Below are 16,442 nucleotides of genomic sequence, written 5' to 3'. Positions count from 1 at the left end.
AACCCAGGTTAAAAACCTTGACTAAGGTCTTTTAAACATTTTTAAATCATGTTTTTTTTCCTTTTAATTATTTAAAAAAAAAACATCTTAAAGCTAAATGTTTTTAGTTTCCATCCAAATGTTTTGAAATTTTTATGCGAATTTGGTGAAAATGCGCAAAACGGACATGCGACTTAGGGCCGTTTCCATCCGCTCTTCTTTTGCGAATATGCGCCGCGAGATGACGTTGGAGTGACGGAACTTTGGGACAATGGGGAGTTCCGGGTGGGAATGTTGCTTTTGACGGACTGAACGGAATTCGTTTGTCTTGTTGGCGTCCCTCCCGCATGGAAGTGAAGTGTGTCATTGAGAGCTAATGTTAATAAAGCCATCAAAAATTGCATTCATGTTTTTTTTTCTTTAATTAATTATACAAAGAATCGTGTTTCTTCTTATTTTATCATCTGCATTTACTGTGACTCCAAACGTGCGTGTGATGTAGCATCGGTCAAAACGTGCGACCGGTCTTGTAGTCGCTTATTCGCAAAACTTGTTTCCATCGCCAAAATGCGCATTTTCCTTTTTTCGATACGCTTCAAAAACCACCCCCTCCCAGCGTAAAAACTTTTTTTTGCGAACTTTGGGCCTTTTTTTTTTCCCCTGGCGTTTCCATACTGTTTCTTTCTCGCAATTCTTGAAAAATTCTAGTAAAAATAGGTGGTTGGAAACCCACCTATTGTATGTTCATTTATTACATTTTGTTTTCGCTTCTTTGCTTCTGAATGTTGTTAACTGCTGTGTTTGTTGATGTTTTTAGGTGATGTCTTCCCTTGCGTGAAGCACATTGAGTTGCCTTGTGTATGAAATGTGCTATACAAATAAACTCGCCTCGCCTCGCCTCGCCTCGCCTTACTTATTGATTTATCATTTGAACCGACCTGACTGTGTCTGGACTCGCCGTACTTCCCGTTGAGGTTGGCTCGATGGCAGTTCTTGTACCACCAAGCTCCTTTGTAGGACAAGGCACAGTTAGTGACAGCGATGTCGTTGTCTCTGTCTTTAGTGGAGAAGGGCCGTCCCTGGTGGTAGCTCAGAGAGTCACCTACGTTCACAGGAAAGCAGAGAGTTTGAGGAATTGTCAGTTGCCGTGGGTTGCAAGGAACGGCAACATGATCCGACGACAGGTGGTAAAACGAAGTATACAGGCTGACAGGATTACAATCATAAAGGTAGAATGCAGTTTATGGTTGTGATGATTGCGGGAGAAGGAAGGACGGAACGTGTTTGGGAGACATGGTTCAGCAGTTGACCACATTTCAAGGTTCAAAGGGACTTTTTTAACATTCGTGTACATGTTTTATGCCTGGTTGAGGTAAAACGAAAATATATGTTTTGCGTAATATCCGATTCACGTACCGGCGGTGCCATTGTACTCTCCTATCCTGAGCTTGTACAGGTTCCTGGCATCTCCAAGGGAGAATTTATCATAGTTGGCGTAAACTGACTCCTGCCCATCCTTCATGTCGATCCTCAGCTCGTAGCGACCCTGAGCGGAAACCCGCTGGATGTTGTCCAAACCTGCACAACAAGAATGTAACATTGTAATTCGATTTTTTAATACAGCGTTACCCTTTCCACATGCTTTAAACCAAAGGTGCCCAAACTTTTTCCTCAGAGGGCCACATATGGAAAAATCTAATGGTGCAAGGGCCACTTTGACATTCTTTGACTTTTGAAAAACTGCTATGTCGCAGCTTTCTGTTGTAAGTCATGAATGTGGATTTTTCTGGATTCTGAAGGAGCAATTTTGGGTCATTGATGTGGTTGGTTGTCACACGGCTTGGTTGTCACGCTCTTTATATCTCACCAGCAGCTGCCACTGTCTCTCAAATTGTGGTTTTGAAATTTATTGTAATGAGATCAGAGATCACTTAGATGGAGTAAGTCAACTAAACTTGATGTAAGGACTTCATGCGTTTTTGATGTCAAATAATACATTTGACATCTCAGTATTTTTTCCAACAGGCTTTTACACGACTTGACAGACAAAACAATTGTTACCCTTAAAAGTGTGAAAGAAAAAAGTTATAGTTTAGAAGTTTATTAAATAGTGAACTATAGTTTTAAGACAGTTGTTGACATTGTTGCTGGCAAACATTTGGGGCTGGTCGTCACATTCTCAACAAACAAACCCTGGCTTCGATCGGGGGGGGGGGGGGGGGAATCATACATCACATTTATTGTAATTTACTTTATTGATAATGGATGGATATTCTTATAAAAAGAAACTTGGACAGAAACTTTATACTGAAAACAAAGAAGTGCTTGACGTAGACGTCATGATGAGTGCAGTCAAAAAGTTGAAATTAAGTAAGTCCATCCAGAGCACCGTCAAAGCCTCAGATATAATTTACTTACTAAAAAAAGCAAACATAAAATAATAATTGTTGCTGGAGAAGTAGCCGACCAATCCATGTCAGTTGTTTTATATACGGTAGACTGGGCATGTTTCATGTGCCTTGCGCATTTTGTGTTAAATGTTTGCTTTTTTTGGTCAATGCAAATACATTTTCAAATCTAGTTCTGCTCTCTTAAAATTTGTTTCCCCATTTAAGTAACATTGTGACAAACAGTCTCATAGTGTGACAACTATCCCTGCGATGGGGTTGGTTGTCACAATATGTCAGACTGTCACAGCCTTTGATTGTGAATTGCCTTTTTTGATTTCACAATAAATTGGAAAGGAGAGGAACACAAATTTCAGACCAACACTTTAAGCTTCAATTTAATGTACAAAATGACAAATGATGTTTTGATGACAAGAGTAAAAAAATACAACCAATGTGCCAACAAGAAGGAGCACCAGTGATAAAGCGCAATATAGCTGGGGGACACTGTTGTGTGTCGCAGTACTGTATCTTTTTCAGCAGTTAACCTGTGAGGTGTATTTATGGATGCGTAACACTGGCGAGCAATGACAAATGCGAGACATTGCTTAGCTTTGGAAGACATGTCGTTCAGCTTGCCATTTCCAGATAGGATTTTCTTGTGACAGTTGATAAGGCGTCATGTTGACCTGAGAGATCAGAATGCCTCCGCAATTCTACTCCCAAAAGCTAAGGTGCTTCATTCTCTCCACTGGACTTTTTGCAGATATAATCTTACACCCCCCCCAAAGCCTCAGCTGATAAGGACGAGCAATTCCGCTGTAAATACGTCAGTGGGAAGGAAATCTAATCTACGGTACAAGCCCAAGGCACTTAGTGACAGGGAGATGTGGTGGTAAAAAAAAAAAAAAATACGTTGTAGTAATCAAGCTGGATATAAAGTTCAGTCGTTTTTAATTTGCATTGCATATCATCACTTGCATTATCAGCCTATAAACATTTCTTCCTTGAACACTTTCACGGCATGAGTCTGCGCTGTATTCCAAAACGCTCCCCGCTGCTAAAAAATGCATTTTTGCCACGCCAATGACTTCTCCTCCTATAACATTAGCAGTAAAATCCCCTTGTCGCCTTTTATTATCGTCATTGCGCACACGCGGGAAAAAGGGAGAGGAATCTAAAGAGAGAAAAAAAATGGAGATAGTATGTAATTATAATAAGTGTGGTTCCTCTGGGTTATTACATCGTGAATATGACACAAAAAAAGAGGGATGGCACTGGACCAGACAGCCTTATTGGTGGCCATTTGCAAAATACAATACATAACAATGGAGCTTAATCTGCACTCTACTGTTAAATATGACCGTTCTGCGTGTGGAGAAAATGACTCTCCATGGGAATCTGCGCTAAGATCAGTGAAGGTCAATGAGTATTGCAATTCTATCTGTTTTGTCTAAAAATGTTGCGCTATTTAACTCTTTGACTGCCATAAGTAAAAGTAATTCATTCTTGGTGGTAGTGTTTTATAGAAGTAAAGCACTATTTAGGTGTTTGTGGCATCATTCATGGACAAAAAGAAGTGGAAAATTCACTAAAGTGCATGAAATAATATCGTTTCACTAAAAGCTTGATTTCTCCGTATTTTGGTCCAAAACAAGCGCATTTGGGTGAAACTAACCATTTTCTATTGTTGATTACTAAAGAACGGAATAAGGTACAAACAAACGTTTTTTTCTGATGAAAGATGAGAGTTCAATCTTTCATTTGGTAGTATGTGTGTTTCCATAGTCCAAACAGAAAATTTTCTGTGGACCTTGAAAGATCAGTCAAAATGCTTAAATCGGCTGGCACTCACAGCATCCCTTTTCTGAAAACGTCTGGCAGTCAAAGAGTTAAAATGACAGCAGCAAAGTTAATTGCAAGTTATTGTTAAGTAAGGATTAAAAACGGAAGAACAGACAACCATGGAGGTACAAAACAAATAGCTTTGTTAAAAAAGGTGCTTAGGTCTAAAGACGGAAAGCTTTTTTTTGTGTGCTTGAAGGGTCATAACACGAGTTCAACACTGATGCTATTTGTAAGCACATCTATGGCGTTACACATTGCTTGCTAGCATTAAGCTAGCGGATTTTTGTGTCAGGCATGTAGTTGTTTTAAATGCATCTGTAATTCTCTATGTTTAACTTGACAGTAAAATGCAACTGGGAATGGCAACAAACAGCTTGAATATACGCGTGCTTGTAAAAATGGACAGGCTTTTTTTCATGCAAGTTCAAGGGTTTAAAATTTTGATTAACTTGTCAAAAGGACAAATTCTGTAACATCTCTAAAATGCAGTGCACACAAAAGCAAGCTAAGAAACAGAATACCAACAAAACAATGAAAACCTATGTCTAAACCTAACCGACTCAGTGGCCTAGTGGTAGAGCGTCTGCCCTGACACTGGGAGGTCGTGTGTCCAATCCCCGGCCGGGTCATACCAAAAACTATGAAAACGGGACCCATTTGCCTCCCTGCTTGACACTCAGTATTATGGGTTGGAATTGGGGGGTTAGATCACTAAATGATTCCCGAGCGCACACCCCTGCTGCTGCTCACCGCTCACTCTGGATGGGTCAAATGCCGAGAAAGAATTTCACCCCACTTAGATGGGCGTGACAATCAGTGGTACCTTAACCTGTATCAGGTTTGAAGGGAAAAAGCTGAACAATCACGTTGATTCTTTTATTCTGGTTCAAATAATCTGACCTCTGCCATCGAGGTGTTTGAACATGCAAGACATGAAAAATTTAGGGTTAAGATTTTGAAGTCAAAATCAGGGAAGGCTGAAACGGCACTTTTTTTTGTTGTTATAAATCTTGGACAGGTTCTAAGTGACCTGAATGCGGTCCACTTCCTTCCTATTTAAACAGATACAAAACAAAAAAAAGACTATTTCAATAGTGCAGACGGGACGATATAAAAGCAAGAACATTAATTCTCTAAATCAACCTTAGACACGTTTCAAATTAGAGATACTTTGGGGACGGAATTTTTAAAATACAATTTTATTACCACTTTAGAATGTCACTTAACAAGGACAAGAAATTAACCTACCACCTCAATTCCGCATGTAGGGCTGGACAAAGGACGCTGACAGACAGACCTATGTGCTGCTGTCAGGGGCAGTAAGTAATTACCCCTTCACCACTCGTAGATGTTAGAAAAGCATTTTATAAAAGGAAGATTAGTTCATGTCAAGTTCGCTGTGTCTGCCTTCTTTCTGCAGCTTATTCCTTGCATTCCTGCCTCGGATCCTGTTCTATGCCTGCCTGGACCCCGCAGCTTTCCCACCCTCCCAAAATAGGAGCCCTCCCTTCCAGTCACAGCTATCCACCAAAAACTAATAAATGACAGCATAACCTCATCTGCACCCGGGTTCTCCCTAAAATCAGAAGCAGATACAAATGAAAGCGTAATGGACCTAAAACAGAAGCCTGTGGTACGCCATCACCGTCGGAATGGAAACCTTTTATAAACCGAGGAGACCCTGTGTCTTAAAGGAAGCAGATATAAATGAAAGAGTAATGTACTTGAAATAGAACCTTGTGGTACCTCATGGGTAAACTGTGTCAATTAAGTCAAAAATATATAAATAACATAATTTTTTTTTTTTTTTACTTCAGCCATATTTCTATTAGTTTAACAATTTTTCTGCTTTTATGTTAAGAGCATGAAAACAGAAAAAAATATTGAATTGTACTTTTTATTGTAAATTTAGAACAGATATAAAATGTGCGATTAATCGTGAGTTAACTATTGAATTTGTGCGATTAATTACGATAAAACATTTTTTAGGTTATGTTTGATGATAGACTAAAATTATTTATCTGAAAAAAAACTATTGTGAGTTAAAATATGTCCTGATGTAATAGCTAAGTCTTATAATTGCATATATGGCGGTCCTCCGTCATCATTTATTACATACCGCAGTGCTGTTGGACTCACGTAGAAGATATCAAACATTCAATCCACTGTGACTTTTGATTAAAATTGGATTCGACCTCACAGAAAAAATGTAAGTCTCTTGGAACTTTCTCACGGCAAGCTGTCCCGACAGAGATGACCTTTTGTGGACCCAAGTGGAGCAGAGAGTCCACATTTGACAAGCGTTTCCATTGGCACTGTCATGCAATCCTTATGAGTCGGAATAATGCTTCTCCACGTCTGAATCTTAAGTGGCACAATGGAGCTTTTGTTGTCTTTGAAATCATTCTAGCAACACTTTCATACAGCGGTGCTTTCTAGATTTATTTATTTTTTTAAGTTTTTGTTTGGATGATTTTTTTATGCTTTAATTTGACAGCACATATGCGCCATATGCAATGAAATCACCTCAACTGCAGTAATTTCACAACAAAGCGGTTTGGCAGATAGTGACCAATTCTTTAAAAAAAAAGCGGTTTCACACTATTTATTTGAGTTTACTCTCAAACTAACAACAAAACAGAGAATTACATGTGTATTTAAAACAACCACACTACTTTGCCTTAAGACCGTCATTTTAGCTTAATGCTAACAAATGATGCTAAACGCTATAAGATGCGCTAGTATTACTGCAGCTTACTGAGAAGCTGTGACCGTCTATGTTTGTATTAGACTGCCCCCAGGAGGCCAAGGCATGCATACCAGAAGGTTCACATTGTCCAGTCAACTGATGCAAAAATTCTTGACATTATATTTAAAGTGGAAGTCAACCTTAAACATTTCTTCTGTGACCTCACGAGTCTAAACATGACATTCTGATTAATATGACATTTGTGGAATATGTGGTTATGCAGCAAAATCCAGCTGTTTTTATCCATCTCGGGGGCGGCCATTTTGCCACTTGCTGTCAAATGAAGATGACGCCAATGTTGCTCAGGGCTCAGGCAACGACCAATCACAGCGCACCTGTTTTCCGAAACTGCGCTGTGATTGGTTGTTACCTGAGACCTGAGGAACTTTGATGTCATCTTCAGTCGACAGCAAGTGGGCAAAATGGCCGCCCCCTGAGATGGCTAAAAATGGCTGGATTTTGCTGCTTAACTCATTTTCAATTAACACAATATTAACCAAAATACCATATTTAGACTAGTGGGGCTGCATAGAACATATTATTGTTAAAAAAATAATAATTGGGGTTGACTTCCGCTTTAATGATCTCATTACTGTATGTTTTGATAAAATAATAATAGAGAGCAATTTTCCTGGAGGCTGAACCGGTTTAATGGCGTGGGGTGGGAAGGTTGTTTACAATGGAGCAAAGAGCCGCTCTACATTCTGAGGTGACATTAGGCTGCTTTTGAGAGACAGAAGGGCGAAAAGGCAGACAACAGGGAAAATATGTCGCATATTGGGCCCAAGAAATAAAGCGAGTGCAACCTTGAACTACGCTTGCGTCCTAAAGTGCACTTGGAAGCAACAGACTGGCTTTTAGGTTGTAATGCAGACACACTTAATGTCAAAAAAGCCAAAATATAGGCAGCCGGGAAACAAACGTTATCTTCGACTTTCTAACAAGAAGACAGCTTTATTTTGGTTTTCTTCTCGTGCATCAATTTTACGTAACAGTTCGAACAGCACACCACGGCCAATGGCAGGCAAATGGCTCCGCTTTGCTGGAAAAACGGCAAAATAAATGATTGATTCATAGCAGCAGACAGCTTTTATTGCATCATCATTTCTTTTTCAGATACAATGTTAACTAAGACCTTCTTCTAAAAGCCTGGAGTGCTGAATAAAAAGCTATCACAGAGTGTTCTCAATTATGGATTGATGTAAAAATGACACATTATTGTGTGCTTATCACTAATGGATGCACGCCCGCCTTAACCATTTTTGTATCATGATCCAAAAAAAAGTGAGAAGTGAGCATTGTAATGGGGTGATAATGCAATGCCAGAAAACTCCCTGTGGTTGTATTTAATTTCTCTCATCAAGAAGCTAAAAAAAAAAACGAACGTTTTTTTTCTTCTTCTGAAGTTCTTAATGAAATATTCATGTAATAATCTCCTTTAATCATCTGCAGCAAAACAACAACAACACAAAATGTGGCATTTCCAGAAAGGTAGCTCATTTGCACATTTAGTCATGAATATGATTATTGTTTCATAACGAGTGGCGAGAGGCATCAAAACAGCAACGTTGTTTGTTGATTTGTCTCTGCAGAATGCGTGTGTGGTGGGGATTTCAAATAATCAAAGTGAAAAGTGTGCTGCCTTGCCATGCCTACAACATGTTTCTGCCTCATAAAATACCAATTGAAAACAAACAAAAAAAAATTATAAAAAAAAAAAAAAAAGAACAATGATGATGACATTACCGAATGAACAATACTGAGTGAGCTCTTTTAGGAAAAAAATAAAAAAATAAAAAAATAAAATAAATAAAAAATAAAATACCAATTGATTGAAATAGATATTATTTACTTAGCTAAAGCTTTTCTAATGATCACTATCATTTCCTTTTTAATCCCCTTCCACAAATAATTGCATTTAGTGACCCAAGCCTAGCTCTGTTTCTACTTTCTAGAGAAACTAAGAAGATGACAACTAATAAAAAGATAATAGGAATGGACGAGTACCGATACCAGGTAAAGGCATCGGGTACTCGTGGAGGCTGCCAATACCCGTCACCAAAACATAAAGCAAAACAAATCAGGACAGTTCAGTTGGATTTAAATTAGACATTTACATGTAATTATTTAGAACTGTTTGTTTTCAAACATTTATTTATTCACATTTTATGTTTAACTTTTAAGTGCAATTTTGTTAAATTAATCGTTATTAAAGTGCACTTCTTTATTTTCTTCTATTTAAGGGAAGTGTTCATATGAAAAGTGCATAATCTTACGGTGGTTGACACAAATATTGCATAATAATAATAATAAACTTTATTTGTATAGCACCTTTTAAAACAAGTGTTTACAAGGTGCTTTGACACCCCCCCCAAAAAAAATCGAAATAAATATACCGTAATTTTGCAAGTATAACAATAAAATACGCTCCACCAAAATTTTACTTCAAAAGCTGATTTTCATTATGATTCATGTATTATGCTCAAAAATGGAACTATTATCTGCATAGTAATGTGATAGATTGGGATTTCTCAGGTCCATGACAAAAAAATAATATATTAAACCGCATGAAAACCAAAATCAGCAAGATATGATTGAATTTGATTGGAACGTTGACCTCACCAACATGGCCGCAACATAGCGTACCTCCCCAACATGGCCGCCACGTACAAGCCAGTTGCAACACTTGAGCTTATTTCACTACTGTATTTAACTCATTCACCTTCAGCCATTTTCACTGAAGCAACCCCCTTCGCTCCAGGCTGTTTTACTGGATTTTGACTGATTTTGCAAGGCCCACAGAATATTGTGTTCTATTGCAAAAAAAAACATGGAACACATCAAAAGGAAGATTAGAGTCTCTTCTTTCATCAGGAAAAAAAAAGTACTGTATATTTCTATCTGTTTTCATTTTGCAGCAATTAGCATTAGAATATAGCTACGTTTCATCATTATTCACAAACCTGTTTAAAACAAAATAGCTTTTTGGTCTCGTATACTCTGCTGCCACCTGCTGGCCGTTTTTGTAGTAACTACAATTGCTTTAAGCATTGTCTTCATTTCAAAGGCTGCATCAAAGCATCCCAAAACATTAAAACATTTTATAAATACGTCTTTTGGAGCATGGTTATATTTAAAATAGAACGTATTTATACGTTTTTGGGAGCAAATGAGTTAAATATTGCTGATATGGCGAGAAGAAAGTGGAGTATTTTTTTGTAGTGGTATATGGCGTAAAACGTTTGTGATCCACTGGTACATTCAAACCAAACAGAGGTTACAGTATGTGCTTTTTTGACCATTCGTGATAAAGCCTGTGAGTCTTACCCAACCAGAATTCATCCTCCAGGTTTCCAAAGCCGACCCGATAGTCACTCCACTTCCTGGAAAAATCCGTCAGGCCGTTCTGACGTCGTTGAAACACCTGAACAAAACAGTGATAAAAGAAAAAAAAAAAAAAAATATATATATATATAATATTGATGTTGAGTGTCACCAAATGTGTTACGGAACCGATCTGTGCAACACCATCTTACAATCCAGCCTCCTTCGTCCGTGCTCATGTCACAGTACACCTGCACGCCCTGGCTGGGGTCCCTGTTGATGTAAATGGTGTATACGCCACTGAGCGTCTCGCCATTCAGCAGGTGCTGGGCGCAATTCTGAGGCGTCGCAAACAGCCGACTCCCTGCGGAGGAGCAGAGGAGGAGGAGGAGGAGCGTTGACATACTTGAGAGGATTGGAAGCTTTTGCTGCATACATGCATGGCACCTGGAAATAAGTACCGGCTTAGAGGAAAAAGGGATTTACCCCCCCCCCCCCCCCCCCTACCGAAGCTGCGTTTAAAATGCTTTGTACTAAAACTGGATCAATCGTAATGAATGCACAATAAAGTGAAGTTTCAATTATATCAATTGCAATATTGTAGTAATTTCTCTTTACACTTGTATCACAGTTACAATTGTGAAAATGTGCACCTGTAATGAAGGTCGTGGAGACGACAGCGCTGGTGTCCAGACCCCTCGCCGCCTGCAGCTTGACGGTGAACTCGGTGGTCTCGGGCAGCCCCTCCAGGCGGATCCATGTGTCCTCGGCGTCCAGAATCAACTCCTAGTGTACGAGAACAGGCGCGCAGTTTTTTTTTTCTCCACACAAACAAGGTAGACTACAATAGGGAGTGAGGAAAAAGTAGGTTACTTTAAAATCCTCAGTGGCAAAACTCTAAAAACAGCAAAATTGAAAAAGTGCAGAGAAGCCTTCCAGTTATTTCTGTTCAGAAGCAGAACCGCAATTTTTTGCCAAACAAAGTCTGAGATAGCATGAAAGAAAAGTATGAGGTAAAAAAAAGAAAGAAAGAAAGACTCTCTGGCACTCAAGCACGACAAATTGGAATGATTAAAAAATATCTCCAAGTATATAAAATAGTCCAAAATGAATATGAAAGTGTGAATCAAAGTGAAAAATCGAGCCTTTGTCTGTGCTGAAAAACGGATGCTACATACTGTCGGCTAGCAACGCTCTTATGCTGACACACTCCTCGACGTTTGAGCCACAAAAATATATCATCGTACCATTTAGGCTTAAAGCTTCTGGTGGTTGAATTACATCCCACCGAGTTTTTGCGGGACTTATGCTGCATTCGAGGATGGCCGGAAGTCGGACTTTTCCGAGTTCAAACCAGGAAGTGTGTACGGGAACGCCCCCTTGAACTAAGAAATTCCACTTGCGAAGTCGGGAAAAAAAAAAGTACCCCGACTTCACCGACGGACTACAATGTGACGTCACTCTAGAATGGCGACCCCTGAGGAAACACAGACCGGAAATGGTAAAACACAATTTACTCAAGTATAAAATTAGATATCTTTCTTCATTCATAAAAATTCTACATAACTTACATATACACATACGTGACATTATGCCGCTTTCTCCCTGCACGAAATTATACGGTGAACTACTGAACTGTATGGAATGCTTATGAAATAAGATAAAAACAATAAATGAAGCAAAATTGGTAAGTTTGCTGGTGGTCAAAATGAGTTTTGAGGACGAAAAAAAACAAAAAAACGATTTATCACTGTCCGCTATTTTGGTTGTTTACTTTCGCCTTGAACGCTTTTAGGTCGGAACTTGGGAAAAAAACAACTCGGATATATCCGACTTCCAACCATCCTCGAATGCAGCATTAATACGGCATGACAAAAACAGCTAGCCTTAGCTTGCGAGCTAACATGCTTCTGTGCCCTTCATATTGTGGTATACACACACAAAAAATAAGTTTTTGGGCTCAGGCATAGCTAACTAGCTAACTGGTAGTTGAACCTCGTGCCTCATTGTTTTGTCGCTATTTTGCGCAGGTCCCATCCCGGCGTCATGTTTTTTGCCATGTGTATGTCAATCACTTTGTTGTCATAGCAATTCATACGATAATCCCATTAAAAGGGAATTTAACTGTTAAATTCCTTCCTATCAAATTCACGTTTGTGTTCTCATTCACATGTAATGGGTAGCAGGAAGGACTTGCGTAGCAGGTGTTGACCGGTACTCACTAATCTGAATGTATGACTAAGACTAAGACTTTTGAAGCCGCGAGGTCGCCATATTGCTCCTCCCCAAGAAACATTTCTCATCATACGACGCTATACATTTACAGTATCGAAATTGGAGAACATTTGAGACAGTACTTAGAAGAAACTTTGTTTGATTTATGATTTAAATTTGTTAAACATACACAAGAGGACTTCAGACATTTTACAATTTGAATTATTAAATACATGTATAAATGATATGCTTCATGATTTTTACAGGAGGAAACTTTTATATTTTTATGAAAGAATTATAACTGTAATTCAACAAAGGATGCCTCTGGCAAATCTAATATTGGAGTCTGAGGAACCGAGCGATAAAACAAAAAGGGGTCTTCAACCGTCCACTTTTTATTTTTATTAATTTTTTTTTATTTCCACTTGCTGAAAATAGTGACCACCAGCTGGATAAATCTAATCTGTACGTATACCGTATAGTTTATACAGTAGTTTGCTCGCGAGATGGGAGGAGCAAGATGGCCGCCCTGTGACGCCAACGGCTTGCACGGGCGTTTGTCGGCTATATTGATATATATATATATATATATATTGAGATCAGTGCCGGAACTAGAACAACTTCCTGCTTTGGCATCTAAGAATCATGGGTAGTCCACGACGGTCGGCAGTCGCTGGTAAGACAATGCAAGCTGAGCTTTCTAGTGATATATTTCAACGGTCAACCGAGATAGCGTTTAGCATTAGCAATTGATGCGCATGTCGGCTTCTCTATACTTTTGTTGCTAAGATTCACACATGGTGCTTTTTATTGTGTTTAATTGCGATATGTAGGACTGTATTTAGACCACTGATGTTAAAAAAAAAAAAAAAGTGAATGAGGCTTGGTAAAGCGCTTTGGACAAAATATGGTGTCGATAAAATTCTATATAAGTGCACTACTGCACTAATCAAATTGGGTTTTTCAATTTTTTGGACTATGACTCGATATTTCTTGCAAAAGTAAAATTAGTAACCCATTTGAGTTGATTCGGGACAGACGGATGCTTGAATGGTAAATGAATCCGAGCTCTTCACAACACAGATCCTAAAAATTGAGATTTTCTTTAGTACACATGAAATATAAAGAAGCACAAATCAAACATTTAACAGGTTTTGAAACACAATCTATAATCACGCAATTCCCGGCAACGCGCGCGCGTGTGCATTATGCAGGGGAGCAGCTGGCAAACGGCGTCTGGCTTCCACCTCCAAGGACACTGCGCCGGTTTTTAGGGTCAGGACAAGACGTTTACTGCCGGCGAAAGCGAGGATGATGCACAGCGGCGATTTTGTAGGCGTGGTTGACTTCGCACGCGGTCGGACGGCCGGCGGACGTGCGCTTGTCCTTGTTGTAGCGCAAGGTGAGCCGTTAGCGTTCCAGGTGCGGCGCATTACAAACGTAAAGACATTATAATAATCTATTATGCGCTGGATATGTTCATCAGATAAAAGCTAATTAGAATCGTTTCAAATCTCCGAGGCAAAGAAGCGCTTGTATCAGAAATTCTTGCAAAGCCTTCAGGAAAAAAAGGCACTTCAAATTGTGGCGGTTTTGTTCAAAATATGAGCGGCACTTGTTTTTTGAACTGCGAGTGATTATTTGATGCGACGAGAAGAGAACAATGCTGTTAAACGCGGTTCAAATCTTTTGCTAAATGCGCTTGCACGTTTGTTCCCTTTTTAACATGAGCTTTCACACCTGCAGGTGTGAAGTATCATTTGCTGCAAGGCCGCTGTAGATGAAATGTGGTAAACATTTGTTGACAAGCTCAGAAATGCCAACAACTGGCAATTTCCCGCAACGTCCGGGAGGCACAACTCGGTAAACTATTCCTTCCGACTCCAACATAGCAATGGAGCCTTCTCGATGTGTGTGCGTCTGCTGGTGTCCTCGCGAGCATAAAATGGCCACATTTGAATTAACGCCACTGATTACATACAGATCGTGTCGCTGGGCTCTTCTTTAGGCAGAACGTATGAAAAACAAACAAACAAACAGTCATTTGCTCTTGACTTTTTCATGTTTCGTGTTCCTAATGTTCCGTCAAGACTTTGCACGACTGCAACATGGACGCCGGGCAGTTTGTTTGTCGACATGAAGCTTCCTTGTCTGGAACGGGTTCGAGTTGGCGTCAAAGCAAGAGGGGGCACTTGTATAGATAGATGTTTGATAATTAAACATTTCTTACTCTTGCTCTCTCTCGCACTCTCCCTCTCTCGCCCTTTCTCTCCCTCGACCCTCTTTCTCGCTACCCCCTCTCTCTCACCCTCACTCTTCCTTTCACACTCTCACGCTCTCTCTTGCCCCTCTCTCTCTCTCTTAACTCCCTCTCTTCCTCTCTCTCTCCCTTTTAACCTCCTTCTCTCCCTCGCTATCCTCTCTCTCTCTCTCTCACCCTTTCACCCTCTCTCTCTCTCTCTGCCCCACCCTCTCTCCCTTTAGCCTTCTCTCTCTCTCCCCCTCTCTTTCTCACATTTTCTCTCCCTCACTACCTCCTTCTCTTGTTCTCCCTTTCGCCCTCTCCTCCTCGCTCTCACTCTCTCTTGCCCCCTTTCTCACACTCCCTTCTCCATGTCTACCTCTCTCTCTCTTTCTTTCCCCCACCCTCTCTCTCTCTCTCTCTCCACCTCTTTCTCGCTACCCCCTCTCTCTCACCCTCGCTCTCCCTTTCACCCTCTCATCTTCGCTCTCACTCTCCCTCGCTACTCCCTCTCTCACCCTCACTCTTCCTTTCACACTCTCACCCTCTCTCTTGTCCCTCTCTCTCTCTCTCTTAACTCCCTTATCTTCCTCTCTCTCTCTCCCTTTTAACCTCCCTCGCTATCCTCTCTCTCTCACCCTTTCACCCTCTCTCTCTCTCTCTGCCCCACCCTCTCTCACTTTAGCCTTCTCTCTTTCTCTCCCCCTCTCTTTCTCACATTTTCTCTCCCTCACTACCTCCTTCTCCCTCACCCTCGCTCTCCCTTTCGCCCTCTCCTCCTCGCTCTCACTCTCTCTTGCCCCCTTTCTCACACTCCCTTCTCCATGTCTACCTCTCTCTCTCTTTCTTTCCCCCACCCTCTCTTTCCCCCACCCTCTCTCTCTCTCTCTCTTTCTCACATTTTCTCTCCCTCGCTACCTCCTTCTCTCTCACCCTCGCTCTCCCTTTTGCCCTCTCATCTTCGCCCTCACTCTCTCTCTCTCTAAATCAATCTCTCTCCCTCCTTCTCGCTCTCTCTTGCTTTCGCCTTCTCTTTCTCTCCCTCTCTTTCTCACACTTTCTCTCTTGCCCTCTCGCTCCCTTTTGTTCTCCCACCCTCTCTCACTACCCTCTCTGAACCCCCCCCCCCCCCCCCTTGTCTATCTGTCTGTCCAGGTAAGCAGAGTTGCGTTGAGATTTGCTGGATGCAGATTAGCTTCTGATAAACGGCATAATTGCTTAATTTTATATTTGCCAATGTGATGGGAGGGGGAGTAAATGATAACGACTATAATTAAGTCATAATGATTCAATTCAAAATTAAATGCAAGCCTATCAGACTTAAAACATTGGGAAATAGTTTTATATTGTGGACAAAAATGCATACTATGTCTCCTTCATGGTAGTATACAATATACAGTGGCATGCTCTCCGCGTTTAAACTGTCCGCGAGGAGCAGTGTAATAACTCCCAAGTATTTTCAGGCTTATGTAAAGACTCCCTCGAGATGAAAGCAAACCTTTTATACTGCCAACTGCTGCTTCATTCATTAATAATGTATGTCGTTTGAAGAGCCAATAGCTCACGGAATGTCTCGAAAAAATATGTCTCCGAGTGCAAGACAAGCACTACACATGATTCGGACCGAAGAACAGTAAAGAACACGATGTGGGATCACTTCAGCAACTACAGATGCTGTTATCCTTATGATCCAACAGCC

At 40.4% G+C, this 16,442-nt stretch overlaps 1 protein-coding gene across 1 annotated transcript in view; it reads right to left on the bottom strand.

Annotated features, from left to right (window-relative positions):
• Positions 1 to 16,442, bottom strand: part of tnr (tenascin R (restrictin, janusin)) — a 216,626-nt gene that overhangs the window by 6,815 nt on the left and 193,369 nt on the right. Inside the window, exons 28-32 of the mRNA XM_086071928.1 lie at positions 10,941 to 11,073; positions 10,500 to 10,651; positions 10,291 to 10,387; positions 1,396 to 1,557; positions 918 to 1,081 (exon numbers count right to left, since the gene is read on the bottom strand). Of these exons, the coding sequence (XP_085928054.1) occupies positions 918 to 1,081; positions 1,396 to 1,557; positions 10,291 to 10,387; positions 10,500 to 10,651; positions 10,941 to 11,073 (708 nt within the window). The remainder of the gene's footprint in view (positions 1 to 917; positions 1,082 to 1,395; positions 1,558 to 10,290; positions 10,388 to 10,499; positions 10,652 to 10,940; positions 11,074 to 16,442) is intronic.

Source organism: Leptonotus elevatus, chromosome 1 (genome assembly GCF_054856555.1).
Source record: "Leptonotus elevatus isolate MCC_2025b chromosome 1, RoL_Lele_1.0, whole genome shotgun sequence".
In the NCBI taxonomy this organism is placed as follows: domain Eukaryota; kingdom Metazoa; phylum Chordata; class Actinopteri; order Syngnathiformes; family Syngnathidae; genus Leptonotus; species Leptonotus elevatus.
This window is presented reverse-complemented; position numbering and strand designations above follow the sequence as displayed.